The sequence below is a fragment of the Pithys albifrons genome, chromosome 19 (assembly GCF_047495875.1).
Source record: "Pithys albifrons albifrons isolate INPA30051 chromosome 19, PitAlb_v1, whole genome shotgun sequence".
NCBI lineage: Eukaryota > Metazoa > Chordata > Aves > Passeriformes > Thamnophilidae > Pithys > Pithys albifrons.
The window spans coordinates 787,873-807,564 of record NC_092476.1 but is presented as its reverse complement, the minus strand read 5'-3'; the positions used below and the strand labels follow the sequence as shown (position 1 = coordinate 807,564).

General features: G+C 49.0%; 1 protein-coding gene across 2 annotated transcripts in view; it reads left to right on the top strand.

Annotated features, from left to right (window-relative positions):
- SMURF2 (SMAD specific E3 ubiquitin protein ligase 2) overlaps positions 1–19,692 on the top strand; it is a 60,545-nt gene that overhangs the window by 36,944 nt on the left and 3,909 nt on the right. For both annotated transcript variants that reach the window (XM_071573903.1, XM_071573902.1), the window contains 14 exons: positions 83–148; positions 3,243–3,327; positions 4,903–4,986; positions 6,527–6,729; positions 6,893–6,977; positions 8,887–9,045; positions 12,637–12,847; positions 13,134–13,237; positions 14,105–14,219; positions 14,716–14,894; positions 15,733–15,870; positions 16,668–16,788; positions 17,951–18,152; positions 19,144–19,219. In XM_071573903.1, coding sequence (XP_071430004.1) covers positions 83–148; positions 3,243–3,327; positions 4,903–4,986; positions 6,527–6,729; positions 6,893–6,977; positions 8,887–9,045; positions 12,637–12,847; positions 13,134–13,237; positions 14,105–14,219; positions 14,716–14,894; positions 15,733–15,870; positions 16,668–16,788; positions 17,951–18,152; positions 19,144–19,219 — 1,828 coding nt within the window. The remainder of the gene's footprint in view (positions 1–82; positions 149–3,242; positions 3,328–4,902; positions 4,987–6,526; positions 6,730–6,892; positions 6,978–8,886; positions 9,046–12,636; positions 12,848–13,133; positions 13,238–14,104; positions 14,220–14,715; positions 14,895–15,732; positions 15,871–16,667; positions 16,789–17,950; positions 18,153–19,143; positions 19,220–19,692) is intronic.

Here is a 19,692-nt window from a genome sequence, read left to right as displayed (position 1 = left end):
CTGGATTTTGTGCTCCAGGTGCTTTGGTAGCTTGTGGTGGTGTTGCATTGTCTGATGTCCACTCTGTGTCCCTCCTTTGCAGACCAGAGGTTGGATCTGTGCAAGCTTGGGCCAAATGACAACGACACTGTCAGAGGACAGATAGTAGGTGAGTAAAGCTTTTATCTCTGACTTCTCCTGGAGCTCAATAGTAGCTGTAGAAATACCTTTCCTAAATGTCCCTTTTTCCCTCCTGCCAGAGCCATGTGGAACTCAGAAGTTTGTGTGCGGAGAACTTAAAACAAAACCCAAAACAAACTTCTCAAACTCCTCCCAAAAAAACCTGAAACAAAATATTACAATAAGTGTTGGGGCAAATAAGATCACAGATAGTAAACAAAAAATATTTAAAGTTTATAGTTTCCCTGTAAAAAATGGGGACAGTTCGAGCCTGAACTCCCTGTGGAAAAGTGAGTGCAGAATTCCTGGCCATGGAGAGCTCCAGGAAGGCTGTGCTGCTGTAAAAGGGGGAAGCATCTTGCTCTGACAGGAGGGAATTGCTGTCTGGGGTGACTTGGTCAACTCATTTTGTGTTTTCATGGCTTATTAACAAGCCTGTCACCAACCTCAGTGGCTGTGCTTTGTCATCTGTGAACTCATAAACTTTAAATAAATTAAGAATTAAAAGGAAGGTGGCAAACTGAAAAACAAGTACCCACAAAAACCTTGCTAACCACTCTTTTGGGGCATTCTCAGTGCTTTGTGAAGGCAGTGTTTCCATTAGGTCACTGAAGTCAAAAGTTGGTCAGGATGAGGAAGGTCTTCATGTTAATGAGAATGTTTGGACACGGAGCAAAGAGAATTTTCATGCTCAGTTTTGTGTTCAGTTCCTGGTTCAAATGGTATCCAGTCAGCACTTTTGTGAGCCAGGGGAAAGCACTGAAACACCAGTCAGAGTTTCAGGTGTGTGTTTGCTCTCCTCAGAGTGCTCTGCTGAGCAGCACCTGGGGCTTCACCTCCTCCTGGGGCTTTCACTGTCTGCTCTGCTCTGCAAGTGCCTGCTCAGCACTGAGTGTCCAGGGATGGGAGAAGTGTGGAATTGTCACTGCATTGCTGACACTTCAGGCTCTGGGGAGGACTAAATGTGCTCCCTGAGCTTGTACAGAAAGATAGACCAGGGTGTGTTCTGTTGTGGCTTTGGTTGCTTTTTGGGTTTGCTCCAGAGTGTGCTGGTCCCCTGAGCACCCATGGTGGGTGTGGGGGATTGTTTGTGGGGTTCCTTTGAGGGGGAACTCAGCCCAGCTGCCAGCACAGCTGGCCCAGGGTGAGCTGGGAGCAGGGTCTGTGCTCTCATGCTGCCCTCCAGAGCATGGAGCACACATCCTGGTCCTCAGTGCTTGGGAATGCTGCCATTCCATCCCTTACAGGAAAAAACCCACCCCAAAAAACCCAGCCCAGAGCACAGAGCTCTCAGGGCTGCTGGGATGGCAGAGAGGCAGCCTGGAGCAAACCCACTGCCCTGGGCACTGGCAAAGGGGCTTCAGAGGGGGCAGGTTGTGAGAGGGGACTCGTCAGCAGTGTGGGTATGAACCCACTGATGGGTTGGCTTAACCTGGTGTGCCCATGGAGAGTGTGTAGCCAGAGCAGCTCTGGCTCTGCTGGGCTCCCTGGACAGCAGGAGCTGCTGGATGGGGCACTGAACCTGGAGAAACCCACCTTGTCAGGTCACAGCAGAGACCCAGAGCAAATCTGTGTGTTCTGCTCTGCTGTTCTCACCAGAAAGGGCAGGTTTGCTCAGTCATGGCTCTGGTTTAATTTAATGCATCTTTGGTAAGATTCCAGGTTCTCCTGTCTTTTTTAATTTGTCATTATTAATCTTCTTATATTTTAATCTTCCTTCATGAATGCAGTTTTGTTGAATGGGTGAATGAGCCTGAGTAAAACTAGATAATTCCAGTGCAGTTGTTAGATGGTGGAGAAATGTAGGCTGAAAATAAGTAAGAACATAGAACAAGTTATAAATAAACTCTCAGTTCCTTGAATGATAAACTGTCTTAAATTAAGAGACTGTGCAAGATTTGAAACCAATACTGAGCTGTGACTGATACCTTCAGCAGAGAGTAAATCCTTGCAAATCCTGCAGCCATGGAACTTGTGATGTGTGGGGTCATTGCAGAGTGAATACACCACCCAGAATTTTGCTTTGCTTGAAGTGAAAACATTTCTCTCTAGAGTTCATGGAAGGCTTGGAGTTAATTTGGGTTGGGAATGCAGCAGGTACTGCTGGCTTGGTGTGATTAATTCTCAGCTTCAAGACATGTTGAAAATTTGGGGGAAAAAGCTGCCAGTTCTGCTCTGGCTCCTGAAACTTTGTGACCTGGCCCAGATTTTGGTTGCATTCAGGTTAAGGTCATGTGCAGAGGTGCATTAGTGCCATCACCTCCAGCAGTGTGGGCCACAGCACGTATGGAGCTTTCTGAGCAATTGTTTTATTGTTAAAGGCATAACAAAACATCAAAAACCCACCCCAGCCCTGCAGGAACACAAGTGTCATAAATTATCAGATTGGACACTTGCAAATTGTGATATTGGGAACAAAAGCAGCCTAAAACAATCTTTGTTTTCATAATTGCAGCACAAAAGCTTCAGGCATAAATATCCATTGCAATGAATCATGTGAAAAAATGGAAGTTAAATCAGAAGTGAAGCAGTTCTGCTGAGGGCAGGGAGGGCTTTTCAGGGTGCTGCTTTTGTGGGTTGCATTTCCCTTCTTAGCACTGGTGTTAGAAATAATAAACCAGACATCAAGTGCTTCTAGCAGTTAAATTTTGCCTAGTTTTTGTGTTTGTGTGGGTGTAGCACACAGAGTACATAAGAGGGAGTCAAAAACATGGAGGAATTCCTTATTTTAGGTCTTTCTGTCAGCAGTTCCCCTGTTGGCCTGTCCTGCTGCTGCCACCAGTCAGGTGTCAGAGTCCACCTCACATGGAGAGAAGTTAACGACAGCTTTGGATTTGACTTCTCTTCCTGCCTCAGCTTGCACTCATATTCTTTAATATTTAATATTCTAACTTTCTGGAAATGTGTGTTTTCATCCATGGAATTCTCTGTCCTGTTCCTTATGACTGATTTGTGAGAAGGAAAATCCCATCCAGAAGGTGGCTCAGCTTAGTCCTCCCAGGCTGTACCAGTTCTCTTTCCAATGTAACAGTGTTTTCCATGCAGATGTCACATCCTTAATAATTCCTTTATTGTCCCCACAGTGAGTCTGCAGTCCCGGGACCGGATTGGCACTGGAGGCCAAGTGGTGGATTGCAGTCGGTTGTTCGACAACGACCTGCCTGATGGGTGAGCAGAGGGGGGAGGTCACACAGACACAGCTCCCAACACGCCTCTGCAGGAGGGACAGGCAGGGCACAAAGAAAGGGCCTGGATTTACCCCTGCACTGGAGGTCCTGCGGCTTTGCAGCAACTGGGGCACACACAGCAGTCCCCTGTGAATAAATGCACTGCAGAGGACACTGGGCTGAGAAAATGGCTCTCAAATTATAGAATGGATAAACTGGTACAATGTCAGATCATGGCCTTGTGCATGTGGTGGGTTTGTGGCCAGGAAGTGATCCCAGGGCCTGGCTGCCTCCTGCAGAGGGGCACACTCTGACACACCTGGATCCTCTGCATTCCAGGTGTATCAGAGGGAGAAACATGACTGGAAAAGCCTGAGCTCCTGTTGTATTGACCTGGGGGTCTGCTCTGCCCCTCTGAGAGTTACTGACATCATTATCACCTAAACCACTTCTGAGAAGGCAGGAACATGCTCTGGTTTAGGTTCTGGTGCTGTCAGCAACTTCTTCAGAGCAAACACAGACCTCCTGAATGTGATTCTTGGCAGGTAAAAACAGGGGAAACTGAGACTTCAGATGATGGATTTTGAAATGCAAAGTGGCATCTACATCCCATTCTTGTGTTAATTTGGAGTCCAGATAAGTCAGAATCTGGACTTTCACTTCACTTCAAAGTGTTCCTTGCATAAATATTGCTCACTTAGTTGTGTAACTGCAAAGCTTCCTGTACAGCCTCATGTACTTAGGAGTGCAAAATTGATAATAATTAAAAAGTCCCATTATTTGAAGCTGACTTTTTAATGAGAGCAAGTAGTGCATGCAGATGCTGTGGAAGGACTTGTTAGACCCCATGGTCAAAACAAGTTAAATGCATTATGAAGCATGATATTTTCAGGAAGTTTCTTTATGTGGCTCTTTGAATTTAATTAGAATTCAAGCAGTTCTGTAATGGGGAGGTGTGATATTGTTAATGCTGTGCCTGGTTCCAAGGGAAGAACATGGTAAATCATTTCTGAGTTCAGCCCTCAGTTGTTTCCTGTCACCTTGCTCAGCCCTGTGATCCATGGCAGTGTGTGCCTTCCTGAGCTGGCACTGGGGTGGGAAGCAGCTGTGCCCTGGGTTCCTGGCATGGCCCTGCCTTGCCTTGTGGCTGCCTCACTAAAGTAAACAATAAATAACAAGGAGGAATAAAGACACTGCACATCAGACCATTGTGGTCAAGTGAGTGCCATTTATTACACACTGCACACAGTTTGTATGGGGTTAAAGCTGCTTTATTGGCTGAATTGAACCTCACACCATCTAATTGCAAATCCTAATTGGTTATAGTCTGTATCTCACAAGTCCAGTGTTTTGGTGAACTCATCCTGACTGTTTGCAGGTACATCTCCAGTGTGGTGTGGGAAACCTGAGGAGTTCTCATGAGAAACTCCTGGGGAGTGATTTCTCCTTTAACAATCTCCAGCAGCCCTGGCCTTGATTATTCTCAGCTGCTTTCAGTCTCACAGGGTCTATGTAGGTCTGAATTGCTCCCCTTTGATTGTTCTGTACCAACACCTTGCCTGTGGCTGCCTTGCAGGTGGGAGGAGCGCAGGACGGCCTCGGGGAGGATCCAGTACCTGAACCACATCACGCGCACGACGCAGTGGGAGCGACCCACACGGTGAGGAACATCCCCAGCCTGGGGTGGCTGCCTGGGCATCACTGCCCCAGGGCTCTGGCAGGGCAGTGCCCATTCCTCCAGGGCACTCTGCACAAGGTCATGCTTTCCTTCCTTGGCATCCTGCTCCTTCAGTCTGCCCAGTGTGTAACTCAGAAGATGCTTCTGAGGAGGTTTTTTCCCTCCCCTAAGAGCAGCATCTTTATTTCCTTGTAGAGGTGCTGTGGTAGAACTCTGTAAATACAGACAGGACAATGTGCAGATGTTGTGAGGGTGAAGAATTGAGCTCAGGAGTAGCTGTCAGACATTGCCTCTCCCTTGCCATGTAACCCAGAACAGGTAGAGCTGATTGTCCACAGCATGTTTCAAAATCCTCCCAACCACCTTTTCTGGTAACTGTAGGTGTGTGTTGTGAGACTTTCCTCAAACCAATTTTGCTGTTCCCTGAACTTCAGGCAGTGGCATTGGAGATTTTTCAGACTCTGCAGAGTGTCTCTGCCATTCTCAATGTTATTCTGGTCTCTGCATGGATATATTTGACTTAAAATAATCTGTACTGTTAACACTGCCAGCTCTGATCAGTTTTGGAGTGAAGGGATTGAACAGCTTTTTAATTTACCTTTGTTTTTCCTGGTATGTTAAAATACCCATTCTAAGCTCTAGACACATTTACAGTAGAAAAACAAATATAAAATGTATAATTTGTTCAGGGGATTTCAAGTGACCCTGTCAATCCCCCTCTAACCCACTTTAAATCCTTTTGGGAGCAGCACTGGGATATGGGATCACACAGCCAGTGTTTCCCCTTGCAGTGGAGCTCCCAAGAGCAGCAGCTTTTTCTCTTGCTTAGCCCTTCATCACCATCCTTGTCTAATAACCTTCCTTAAAAAACAGAAGGAATAACAAGGCCTGATCACTCCCTGAGCCATAGGAGGGCAAGGTGGGAAAGTCTGGGGATGAAGGGGAGGCTGAGGGGAGACCTCACTGCAGGTACAGCTTCCTTGGGAGGGCAGAGGAGGGGCAGGCACTGATCTCTGCTCTGTGGGACCAGGGACAGCACCCAGGGAAGGGCTGGAGCTGTGCCAGGGCAGGGACAGCACCCACAGAAGGGCTGGAGCTGTGCCAGGGCAGGGACAGCACCCAGGGAAGGGCTGGAGCTGTGCCAGGGCAGGGTCAGGTTGGATCTCAGGAAAAGGCTCTTCCCCCAGAGGGTGGTGGGCACTGCCCAGGCTCCCCAGGGCAGTGGGCACAGCTCCAAGGCTGCCAGAGCTCCAGGAGGGTTTGGATGATGCTCGGGGGCACAGGGTGTGACTCCTGGGGATGGTCCTGTGCAGGACTGAGATTGGACTGGGTGATCCCTGAGGGTCCATTCCAGCTCAGCACTTTCTGTGCCTCTCCCATATTCCCCTGGGGAGCTCAGAACACCTTTGCTCTCCCACCGTGTCCTGCTCGGTGGGTCAGCTCTGCCGGGAGCCCCCAGTGCAGCCGCCCCAGGTGTGTCCCGTGGCCCACCCCCCTGAGGGTGCCTCTCTCCCTTTCCCAGGCCAGCATCCGAGTACTCCAGCCCGGGCAGGCCCCTGAGCTGCCTGGTGGACGAGAACACCCCGATCCCGGGCACCAACGGCGCCACGTGCGGGCAGGCGGCGGACCCGCGGCTGGCCGAGCGCAGGGTGCGCTCCCAGCGGCACCGCAACTACATGAGCAGGACACACCTGCACACGCCTCCCGACCTGCCCGAAGGATACGGTATGGACACCACAGCCCTCTCCGGGGGGGGCTCCAGAGCTGGGAGAACGGGGGGGTCTTCTCCTCGTACGTAAGGTCCGTTTGGTTCCTTAGTTTAGGGAATGGGTGTCTGTGTGTTTGCGGTTTCTGTTCTTACATGTATTAATTTATCTTGATTTCACAGAGCAAAGGACAACTCAGCAGGGTCAGGTCTATTTTCTGCACACGCAGACTGGTGTCAGCACGTGGCACGATCCAAGAGTACCCAGGTAAGAAATGATGGAAGTACCCCCAAGGTTTCAAGTCAAAATCATTTAAGTGCTGCTCTCCTCACAGGTTTCTCTGTCTAATATTATATTTAGGATTCCTGGCCCCTTATATATCATTTTAACAAGTTATTCATCAGAATTCATTGGTGTCTCTTCCTTGGTTCTTAGTCGTTATTTTAATGCAGAGGTGGAGAATCAAGAGGTGAATTACAGTGGTGTTTTGAAAACAGGTGCAGTTCACTGATCCTGGATTTGGCATGTGAATCAGGGCCAGATTTTAATACTCTGCAAAGCAATGACACACAAAGCAGAATCTGAACACTTCCAAATGTTTTGTTGAGATACTTCAGTGGAAACTGGGTTGGACTGAAACACTCAAACTGCTGTTCCTGCACCACCTCAGCACTTGGGAGAAAAGAAATCTGAAGTCTTTCTCTTTTCATGGCCTTATGTGCACAATACACATGTACATATTGTTCATGATTGTGCACATGATTGTTTCTGATGTGTTTGAAAGGGTGATAATGGAAATTATGGTGGTTTCTGATTGTTCTTTAAATAGCCAAGAAATCCTGTTGGAAACACTTGTCTCTTAAAGTCTTGGCTGCTGGTGTGAGATGTGTGTGGTTTGAACTGGCAGCCAGTGCTGGCATTTGGGAGAATTGAGTATTGCTGATGTTCCTTCCCATGGAAATGAGTGTCCCAGGAAGGATAAAATGCCTTATGGCCACAACTTCATTGTGGGTGGAATTACCATTTGGTTACTGGGTTTGTGTTGCTGGACTCTGCCTTGCTTTGATGTGTCCCCTGCAGACCTGAGGCTGCAGCTGTGCCTTAGGAAGCCCTTGACTTGTGCTTTGTACCAAACCAGGCTCTGAAAAGAATGATTTGAAGATGTAATCCCTCAGTGTGGGGTGTTGTGGTTCTGTGTGCAGCCTGAGGTGTGGCAGCACAGACTGACACCAGGATTTGGCTGATTGCACGAGGGTGGGATTTATGTCATTCCTAAGGAATATTGTATTTTATGCTGATAGCACACACGTGGTCAGCAGCAGTGAGCCCTGTGGCCCAGCAGCAGTGAGTTCATGGGGAACAGCAGCAGGAGTTCAGTCCTAGAGCCTCCTGTTCCATTAGTGGCTCCTCAGCCCTTGGAATCCCTGCAGGTGCACCTTTTGAGCCATTCCATCCCTTGGCTCTGTCCTCCCAGGACACTTGGAATGCTGAACACCTTGGGAAGAGCTTCCCTGGACCATGTGAGGGGTGTGAACTCTGGCCATGAATTATCAGCGAGTTTTTGGAGACCAGGACTTGTCTTCAGTGAAGCTGTGAAATGAATCTTCCAAATTTCAGGGGAATTTTTCCTGAGACCTGTTGAGCCACCTCTGCACCACTCAGGGCAGAGCTGAGTCACTGCTCACAGAGCACTGGAGTGGAAATACTTTGTTAGAGCTGTTTGCTTCCCCCCAGCACTGGGGGTTTGGCCAAAGCTGCCTGTGCCACAGACACACATCCCATGTGGAATTCTTAGGGAAAGTAGAACCCTTCAGAAATACAGTTGTGCTTTGTAGGAGTTCATAAAGTGTGAACCACAGTTCCTTATGTGGCTTTAGAAATGTTCTCTGTCAGAATTGGTGCTGAACTGCAGTTCCATTCTGACAAATATGGTCTTTAGTTCGTCTGAAGCCTCTCTTGATGTAACAGCTGGGGTTGGTTTGTGGAAGGGAGGGCAGTTCGATCAGGCTTTTCCCCACGTGTGCCGGTGGGTGTGTTTGCTTGGTGGGGTGGCACCTTGGGAGCAGAGACGCAGCAAGTTGTTCCTGGAGCAATCCATTCCCTCAGCTCTCACATCCACGCTCCTTGGCTCGCAGGCTGACGCTGAGGTATTTCTCCTTTCTGTTTGTTTGCCCAGGGATCTTAGCAACATCAATTGTGAGGAGCTTGGGCCGCTGCCTCCTGGATGGGAGATCCGAAACACGGCGACGGGCAGGGTTTATTTTGTTGACCATAACAACAGGACGACGCAGTTCACAGACCCGCGGCTCTCCGCGAACCTGCACCTGGTGCTCAAGTGAGTCCCAAAGCCCGGCCCGGGACGGAGGTGGCTCTGACAGGGTGCCCTCTGCCACTCGGGCATGGAGGGTCCTTTGCCACTCTACAACTTCCTTCCATTTTGGTCGCTCTTGGCAAAACCATCTCCAGGAGCGCTTAGGCAGGAATGTCCGGCTGTTGTGATGCAGAGGGAGGGCAGCGCTGTCCGGGGGGAAACATTAGCCCGTGGATTTTGGTTTTCCCCCTAACAGCAAGAAGGGCGCTTGGTTTTCTTTCTCCTTCATTCTGCTTTCAGTTGTGGAGAAGTTGTTTTAAAATACGAACCCAATGGTGTGAAATAGTGATGAGTTCACAGCTGCCCAACTGTCCTGGAATAAAGGAGGAATAGCTCAGCCCTCCCTTCAGCTTTAGAGTAGGGCCAGTTGAGATGTTCTCAAAATAAAACCCCAGCAATTTAAATCAGCTTTTTAACGAAAAGAATAAAATAGAACAGGCACTGCATTTTTTTCCTGCCTTAGCGTTCTGATATCACATTTTCATATCGCACTTTTGAAAAGAGAAGGGGAAACTCAAAAGAATTCTGGGCCTCGTTTTATTCCTTCGGCACTCATCACACACTGGGGATTTTCTACTAAAATGGAAACAAAAAAGAAAACACTTCTCCTTTTTTTGCCCAGACGTGGCTATCGGCTTGTCCAAGCTATTTGGGAGTTTGACTCCATTGTTTCTGCTGCTGATACCTTTTAATACTCCTGGGAAACACCTGGAAAGTGTTGAGTGGGTGTTAAGTGGAAGGAACAATGAGGAGCTGGTTCCAGGGAAAGCCACTCAGCCCTGGGCAAGGAGCGAGGAGGAGGGATAGGCCTTGAAGGAAGTGAATCATTGGCAAGAAAAGCTGAAGGAAAGAATAATGGGAACAGGGAGTGAAAAGACAAAACCGAGGAACGGAAAGGAATATCCAGGACTCAACACGTCTTTATGCATTACACAAACTGTCTAGCCTTGGCCCAATATACACTTGAGGGAGGGAGAAGAGTGTAAATATTGACAAATAGGAGTTTTGTTTGGAGAAATCACCGGTTATTTATGTGTATGTGCCAGACTGCAGTAAGCTCCAGTCATCCAGACACTTCGGGTGCTTTTTTAATTTGAAACAAAGAAATCACCACTAATTTTTGCTTAACCCAGACTGGTGGTTTGAAGTGACAAAAACTTCGCAGTGGAGGAGCATGTTTGTGTTTGAGACAAAGAAAAGTTCCTTAAATGAATTCAGATTTAGGTATTTTACCTGAATGCACCTTCAGACCCTTTTAGCTGCAGCAGAGCAGTTCTTAAACTGCAGTAAATCAGTCGGCTGGGCTGTGCTTGGCCAACTGCTCAGCTCGGTGCAGTTTGGGGCAGGACAGACACAGCTCTGCCTTTGTCAGCTGGAAAACCCAATTTGACTTCTGATGCCCAGAATCCCAGAGCCATTTTGCATTGATTGAAACTCTCAGTAGTCCTGCAGTTGCTGAAGCTTTCCCTGTGTCCATCTGTCTCTCATTAGGGGAGGATTTCAGAAACTCTCCCAGCAGTGTCATCAGCAGAGTCTGCTGCCTGATAAATCATCTCTGGGGCTTGTCCTTCTGCTGCACCAACCAGGACATGTGAGAGCTTCCCCTGCCTTAAGCCCACCCCCTTGGTGGGTGCCCACTCCGTATATGAACATGACCACTTGGTAGGAATATTTTCACATATTCCTTCCTATGGAATTAGCAAGTTCAGAAGACAGAATAAAGGTTTTGCTTTGATTTGCCTGTGAATTAAGCACAATTTAAATGAGATTCATATTTAAAGCTAATTGCCAGTGAGAATTAACCATCATAAATGACATGGAGCCACACTCTGGAATCACAGAGTGTGTGTGTCTGAATTAGTGTGAGGACTTGGGGTTTCAGGATAAAAATAACTGTAGTTGGTTGTGAGACCAATGTGATCAGCTTAGGAATAAAGTTGAGGTGGCCTTATGTGAAAACCAGCCCCAGTAGCAAACAGAACACTGGAAATAACAACCCTGAGCTCCCTCCTGAGGTTCTGCATCCCAGGACGTGGTGGCAGAGCAGGGTCTGTGTGTTACTCCCTCCTCAGAACCCAGGAGGAAAGAGGTGTTGTTACTGCAGAGCTGGAGGGGAATTTTGGTTGGCCAGGAGAGTTCTCTACTAGGCCTTGTTTCAAAACAGACAAAAGGCAGAAATTCTAAAATACATTTAAGCTGTTTGGTTCTATCTAATATTTTTTGGTCTTTGTTGAAAAACAAAACAACGTTCCACTTGGAGAACATTCTGAATTGTAGCATTTCCTCTTTATCCAGTAAATTTGGGGTATTCTCGTGTGCTCCACACAGAGATATTTTTCTCTTGATTTAGGGACAGAAGTGTTTCCCTCCTGTGTTGTTTGGGAATGCCAAAGCTGTGCAATATCCTGTGTACAAGATCTCTGCAACACCATCCATTTACTTTTCCTAGTAAGAAGTCAGATTTACAAAATCTCTTAGAATTGCTGGTAAAAACACTTGTTTATCTGTGCCAATTAGTTCCATGTGAACTCCCACATTCCTGTGGTCCAGACTAGGCCAGGTACAAGGGACAAGGTCCTTGCCAAGCTGCCAGTACAAACATCTTTCTGTGAGCTTAGTCTTTTCCAGACAAGCCATTGAAAACAGACCATGGTATTGACTGGAGATTAGAGGCAGAGGCTTTGGCAGATCCCTCAGTTTTGAGATGGAGGAAGGGAAAACATGCAAAGGAAATGTGGAAATGGTATATGAGAAATTCAGTGTCAGCAGCTCTGGAGTCAAATCATACAGATAAAACCTTATTGTCTGTGCTGTAACCTCTTCCATACAGAGAGAGTGCTCAGGGATTGGAATGGGCTGCCCAGAGAGGGGATGGATTCCCCATCCCTGGAGGGTTTTCAGCTGAGCTTGGCCGTGGCACTGAGTGCCATGATCTGGTAAAGGGACTGGAGTTGGACCAAGGGTTGGACTTGATGATCTCAGGGGTCTTTTCCAATACAATCCATTCTATGGTTGTGGCACTGAGTGAGAATCCACCACGTCTTGATCCAACCCCACTGTGATGAGTGAGAATCCACCATGTCTTGATCCAACCATGTCTTGATCCAACCCCACTGTGATGAGTGAGAATCCACCACGTCTTGATCCAACCCCACTGTGATGAGTGAGAATCCACCACATCTTGATCCAACCCCACTGTGATGAGTGAGAATCCACCATGTCTTGATCCAACCCCACTGTGATCACCAGCCCAGGGCACTCCGTGCCCTGGGCTGGTGATCACAGTAGGGTTGGATCGAGGGTTGGACTTGCTGATCTCGGTGGTCTCTTCCAACCCAATCCATTCTATGATTCTATGAATAACAATCCCTAAAACCAGCTGAGGGTTGGCAGGACAGACAGACCCACAGGTTAAATCCCCCCGAGCTGATTCAGGAGCGCAACCACCGCAGTAACCACAGCAAAGTGGAAGTGGTGCAGACCCCAAGCTGCAGCTCTGGGAGGAGGAGAGGTGTGGGCCAGGTGTGCAGCCAGGGCTTGTGTGTGTGTTTGCAGCCGCCAGAACCAGCTGAAGGACCAGCAGGCGCCGCAGCCGCCGCAGGTGGTGTCGCTGTGCCAGCTGCCCGACGAGGCCGAGTGCCTGACCGTGCCGCGCTACAAGAGGGACCTGGTGCAGAAGCTGAAGATCCTGCGGCAGGAGCTGTCCCAGCAGCAGCCCCAGGCCGGGCACTGCCGCATCGAGGTCTCCAGGGAGGAGATTTTCGAGGTAATTGGGGGTTTGGGGGGGGGTTCTGCACCTTGAGGGGAGGGCAGGAGGGTTGTTGCTCTGGTGGGATCTTGAAGGCTGCAGGGAAGCGTTACTGGGAGAAGAGTCTCAAGGGGAGGTCAAGACAGTCGAGTAATTAAAGTAAATTTAAGATTAAATAAGTAGCCTGGTTGGTATCTGGGAACACAGTGTCCCCTTTCCTAGTATCCCTTTTGGGGATCCTGAACTCCCCTCTCCTGAGTCTGCAAGGAGCAGTTGAACCAAAGGAAGGGCTCTGTGTTTTCAGGAATCCTACAGGCAAGTCATGAAGATGAGGCCAAAAGACCTGTGGAAGCGATTAATGATCAAATTTCGTGGGGAGGAAGGCCTTGATTATGGAGGAGTTGCCAGGTAAGCAGTCCCTGCTCTGTCCCTTCCCTGGTGTTGGCCCTGGTTCTTCTACATTACTTTTATGTATATTTATTTCTGTAACAGATTGGATGTCAGAAGAATATATAGCTTTAGATAGTCTTCTAAAAGAAAAACTGCATCCAAAAAGCACCAGTTTCTTGGAAATAAATCAAAATGCAGGTTACAGATCACATCAGACATCTGTCAGACAGGTTTTGGTATCTGTTGAAATTACTGTCTTTGGTTAGTGGAGTTTGGGTGTCTGAGAATCCAAACCACTAAAGACTCAGGTTTGTGGAACAACTTTAACCAAAAAACATGTTTTATTGCAAATTGTCACTGCAGTTTGAAGCCAAGTGTTTAAAACCAGCAGTTTGTAGGCAACTTAAGTCTGTCAATAACCTGAGGTTACTTTTTGCTTATAAAAAATGATGTTCCCAATTCTCAGACTATTATTGACTGATTTGTGGTCAGGTAATTAAAACTTGAACCAAATATATTCACTGCCTAAAAATGGTTTATATTAAAAGCTTTGATTATAGAATCTCTGTGATATGGTCAAGTGAACACGTGGTGTCTTGTCTTGGTGTGTAATGGATGAAGGAGAATCAGAGTCAGAAACATTGGAAATAAGTGACCTGGAGAAAGATCTTGGAAAGCTGGGACATCCATCAGCTGTCAGGTGCTGTGTGGTTTCTGAGCCAGGAAAAACAATTCTGATTTCAGCCTTAAATCAGCATGTTCAGAGGTCACTTCCTTCACATTTATGTTTAACAGTAAGATTGAGAACCAGACTCTGTTGAAAAGATCCTGAGTGCAGGAAAGCCTTTGCCACAAAGCACCAATAGGTTATTGTATTTTCTGCAGGGAGTGGCTGTACCTGCTGTCCCATGAAATGCTGAATCCATACTATGGGCTGTTCCAGTATTCCCGGGATGACATTTACACCCTGCAGATCAACCCCGACTCCGCCGTCAACCCGGTACGGAGGTGCCGCCTCCAGGGGATCCCCCTGCACGGGGTCTGGGCTCAGGAACAGATCCTGGCACTGGGGTTGCTGGGCTGCACCTGTTCTTGTTGTACTGCTCAAAGAAACTTCTCAAATGGGTTCTGAAATGGACATCTTCCAGCAAGTTCTGTTTCCTTTGGGAGAAATTGAGTTTGGTTTGGTTTGTACTGGTAAAAGACTCCTGGACTGGGAGCAGTGTGTGTATGAGAACAAACACAAACATTCTGCACCGGGGTTGGGTTTTTTTATCTTTCCTTTGTGTTTACATCGACCCTGAGATCAGCTCAGTTGGTTAAAACTGGGTTGTAACAATGCCAAGGTCATGGGTTCAATCCCCTGTGTGGGCCATTGACTTGAGCTGGACTTAATGATCCTTGTGGGTCCCTTCCAGCTCAGAATAGTCTGTGAGTCTGTGATTTCTCTCCTACCCAGCAGCATAAGGGTCTTACCTGTTTGTCCCCCCTTGCAGGAGCACCTGTCCTACTTCCACTTCGTGGGCCGGATCATGGGCATGGCCGTGTTCCACGGGCACTACATCGACGGCGGCTTCACGCTGCCTTTCTACAAGCAGCTGCTTGGGAAGCCAATCACTTTGGATGACATGGAGCTGGTTGACCCTGATCTTCACAACAGCTTGGTCTGGATACTGTATGTACCCTGGAGAGCACCTTGGGGTGTTGGGGTGCCATTTGTTGTGTGACAGTGATCCTAAATCCACGGGAAATGGAGTATGTTTGGATCTCCTGCTCAGGCAGACTTAAGAAATACCTTCCTTGCACAATTAAGCTTCTTTAAGGCTAAAAATGCTCAAGGCATTCAAATCTGGGGGACAGGAGGGGAGTTAATAAATTTTAATTTATTAAATTTGCCTATTATTATATATAAAATATATTTTAATAACAGTAACATGGTACTAAAACATCACATTGAGTAACGTTGTTAAAACATAACATTGAGAGCAATAGGACAAGGGGGCACAATGGGCTCAAGCTCTGCCAGGGGAAATCGAAGTTGGAGAGCAGAAAGAAATTCTTCACAGAGAGAGTGCTCAGGGATTGGAATGGGCTGCCCAGAGAGGGGGTGGATTCCCCATCCCTGGAGGTTTTTCAGCTGAGCTTGGCCATGGCACTGAGTGCCATGATCTGGTAAAGGGACTGGAGTTGGACCAAGGGTTGGACTTGATGATCTCAGAGGTCTTTTCCAACCCAATCCATTCTGTGATTCTGTGGATGTGGCACTGAGTGAGAATCCACCATGTCTTGATTCAACCATGTCTTGATCCAACCCTACTGTGATCACCAGCCCAGGGCACAGAGTGCCCTGGGCTGGTGATCACAGTGGGGTTGGATCAAAGGTTGGACTTGCTGATCTCAGAGGTCTTTTCCAACCCAATCCATTCTAGGATTCTGCGATTCTGTGGGGTGGGTGGTGGCTGGGATGTGTTTGCAGGAGGGATCCCCCTCAGTCCCTGCCCCTTCCCTCGCAGGGAGAACGACATCACGGGCGTGCTGGACCACACCTTCTGTGTGGAGCACAACGCCTACGGCGAGATCATCCAGCACGAGCTCAAACCCAACGGCAAGAGCGTCCCCGTGACAGAGGAGAACAAGAAGGAGTATGTCAGGTACAGCAGGGGTCCCTCAGAGTGGGTCTCTGTGTTCCTGTGTGGGAGGCACTGCTGTGTGTTGGGGTGGCTGTCAGTGCTGGCTGTGATCAGTCAGCCAGGCTGGGTTTGGGGTGGGTGTGATGTGTCAGCCAGACTGTTGTTTGGGACTGGGTGAGCTGCAGGGTGTGATCAGTCAGCCAGGCTGGGGTTTGGGGTGGGTTGGCTGCAGGGTGTGATTGGTGTTTGGGGTGGGTGAGCTGCAGGGTGTGATCCATCAGCCAGGCTGTTGTTTGGGGTGGGTGTGATCCATCAGCCAGGCTGTTGTTTGGGGTGGGTGTGATCAGTCAGCCAGGCTGTTGTTTGGGGTGGGTGTGATCAGTCAGCCAGGCTGTTGTTTGGGGTGGGTGTGATCCATCAGCCAGGCTGTTGTTTGGGGTGGGTGTGATCCATCAGCCAGGCTGTTGTTTGGGGTGGGTGTGATCAGTCAGCCAGGCTGTTGTTTGGGGTGGGTGTGATCAGTCAGCCAGGCTGTTGTTTGGGGTGGGTGTGATCCATCAGCCAGGCTGTTGTTTGGGGTGGGTGTGATCAGTCAGCCAGGCTGTTGTTTGGGGTGGGTGTGATCCATCAGCCAGGCTGTTGTTTGGGGTGGGTGTGATCAGTCAGCCAGGCTGTTGTTTGGGGTGGGTGTGATCAGTCAGCCAGGCTGTTGTTTGGGGTGGGTGTGATCCATCAGCCAGGCTGTTGTTTGGGGTGGGTGAGCTGCAGGGTGTTGTGTTTCACACCCCTCCCCAAGCCCACTTTGCCCTTGCTCACAGACTGTATGTGAACTGGAGGTTCCTGCGAGGAATCGAAGCTCAGTTCCTGGCGCTGCAGAAGGGATTCAATGAGGTCATCCCCCAACATCTGCTGAAGACATTTGATGAGAAGGAGTTAGAGGTCAGTGTGCTGCTGGTGTGTCCTGTCATCAGGTGTAACACCGAGAGCCTGAGGGACCCCGAGCTGAGCTCCAGGTGTGCTCCCACACGGGACAGGGGCAGTGCAGGGGTGAAAGGTCAGGCAGCCACTGGGCTGGGGGTGCTGGGGGGTGTTTTGGGGGTGCAGGTCCCTGCAGTGACCTCGGGTTGTCCAGACACTGCTGGGATATCTAATTCAGTCTGCCAGGAGAACAGGCTGTCAGTGCCTCCCACCTCCCTGCACTCGCCCCCAGCCCTCCCTGCGCTGCCCTGACTGGTGTCAGGATCCTGAGGGGGTTGGCAGAGCTGAGTTTTTCCAGACTCCATTGGCCCTGTAAATCCAGCAGAAGGAAAGGTGCTGTCACAGACACATGTGCTTCAGGATTGGCAGCTAAACAGGATCCTCCATAGATCCCAAGCTTGCTTTAACCTGGAATGTTACACTCTGTCAGCTCTGCAGCTGAGGGGTTTGCCATACAAAGTGGCCACAGGTAAATTATTCACTTGTGCTTCTGTGCCCCAGAACATCAGTGGTTGCTCCTCCTTTATCCCCAGTATTCTCACTCCCAGCAGTGAGCCAGCCATGCCCCCAACCCAGAATCATTTGGCAGCTGCAGAATAAGAAAGGGGAAGGTCCAGTGTTCTTAGTCAATTCTGAAAGTTTCTTCAGAATTGTGATCTTATCCCTGTTGAGCTTAACCTGATCCATTGTGGATCTCCAGGAGCACTGAAAGCTCTGTCAGGAAAGCCTGAACTGAGTCACGTGTGTGGTACCACAGGAAGGAGATCTGGGCATCCAGAGCTACTCCAGAAGGAAAAACTGAGTTGAAATATGAATTATTTCTGCACTTTCATCCAGGGCTGGAATCTGAGCTTCTCTTATTTACCTGATGGGTCAAGACACTTGTTAATGGTTGGTTTGGGTTTGTTTTAAATTTTAATTGAGGCCATTTGAAAAATTGTTTGTGTATAAAGGTAAAATTAGCAAACCAGAACAGGTATATTTTTGCATTGCTTAAGATGAGTGAGAGGTATAAAATCTGTCCATTTTTCCCAGTCAGTTCTTCCTCACTTGGCTGGCTCCAAACCCATTTCTACACTGATCAGTCATGAAATACTCTAATAATTCTCTTTTAAATTTACAGCTCATCATTTGTGGACTGGGAAAGATTGATGTGAACGACTGGAAGGCAAACACGAGGTTAAAACACTGTACCCCCGACAGCAACATCGTGAAGTGGTTCTGGAAGGCCGTGGAGTTGTTCGACGAGGAGCGGCGGGCGCGGCTCCTGCAGTTCGTCACCGGCTCCTCCCGGGTGCCCCTGCAGGGCTTCAAGGCACTGCAGGGTAAGGGCACAGCTCAGAGCAGCCCCTGCAGGGGCTGGGGGGATACAGGGCACCTTCTCAGAGCCATCAGTGGTCTGGCTGCAGCCACAGAGTCCTGTTTGTGGGTGTGTTACTCGGGTGCAAACGGCTCTTCTGTCTCAGTCCTGCACTTCCTTCCCTGCCAGGAGTTCTGATCAGCTGAGATCTTACAGACCTTCCCCTTGTGTTTGCTCCACAAACCTGGTTTTTAATTCCTGACTTTTACAAGCCCTCATATCATCACCTGCACAGCTCTGGGACCAGATAACACCACATGCTTCTAGACAGAGCAGATGATTCCACCAGTCCTCTGAAATGCAGTAACACAGCACAGGCTTATTAACAGCAGAGTCCCCATGAGAAACACAGACCCTGTGAACTGTATCTTTGATATTAGTCTGTCTGCTCAGGCCAGGATTCCTGATTTGCTCAGGTTGAGGCATTTGTAACCTCTCCTGTCCTTTGTGGCATCTCCAGTGCACACCAGGCCTGAGGGATTGCTCTGCTGCAGTCCTTTCCTTTAGCAGAGACCAAGGGGATCTCTAATAGTCAGGAATTTAACCAAATTATAAGGAGTTGGTACTGTGACTACTCTGTGGAATTTCAGTGGAACTGGCCACTATTCCAGACCTGTTATAAAGCAGGGGCAGGTACAGCTGTGCAAGTTTTGCTGTCTGGGAAGGGGGAGAGAAGTCAAATTAAAATCCTAGAACTGTGCATGGTGTGACACACTGGATTTATTCTTCTATATCAGTGCTCTGTTCCTGATCCCTCCATGGTTCAAATAACTGCAGGGCTGTCTGTGTGGACAGTGTCCCACACCACTGGGAGCTTGTTTGGGGTTTTCCTGCCTGTTTATGGTTTCACCTTCCTTTGTGCAGAGCTCCTCTGTGTTTCAGTTGCTCTCCTGCTGCTGCAGTGCCACAGAGACTGTTGTGCCACCCAGCAGTGAGATCTCCCCTCTGCCTTCCAGGTGCTGCAGGCCCACGGCTCTTCACGATACACCAGATTGATGCCAGCACTAATAATTTGCCCAAAGCTCATACCTGGTAAGATTTCTCAGCTCTCTGTTGTGGTCTGTAGATTGAGCCCAATCTGCCATCTGTTTATTTTGAGCAGTCTTGCTTCTTTTTCCTTTGCCATGCCCTCTGTTGTGCCTTTACCCAGCAGAGAAAACTAGTCCTGCTGGTGTTTGGCTGGAGGTGTGGTGGCCCTGGTGTCCCTGTGTGAGCTCAGAGAGGGGCTCAGGGCTCTGCAGGGGCTCTGGGGCTCAGCTGAACTCCCTCTGTTCCCCCCTGGTGTCCCTGTGTGAGCTCACAGAGGGGCTCAGGGCTCTGCAGGGGCTCTGGGGCTCAGCTGAACTCGCTCTGTTCCCCCCTGGTGTCCCTGTGTGAGCTCACAGAGGGGCTCAGGGCTCTGGTGGCTCTGGGGCTCAGCTGAACTCCCTCTGTTCCCCCCTGGTGTCCCTGTGTGAGCTCACAGAGGGGCTCAGGGCTCTGCAGGGGCTCTGGGGCTCAGCTGA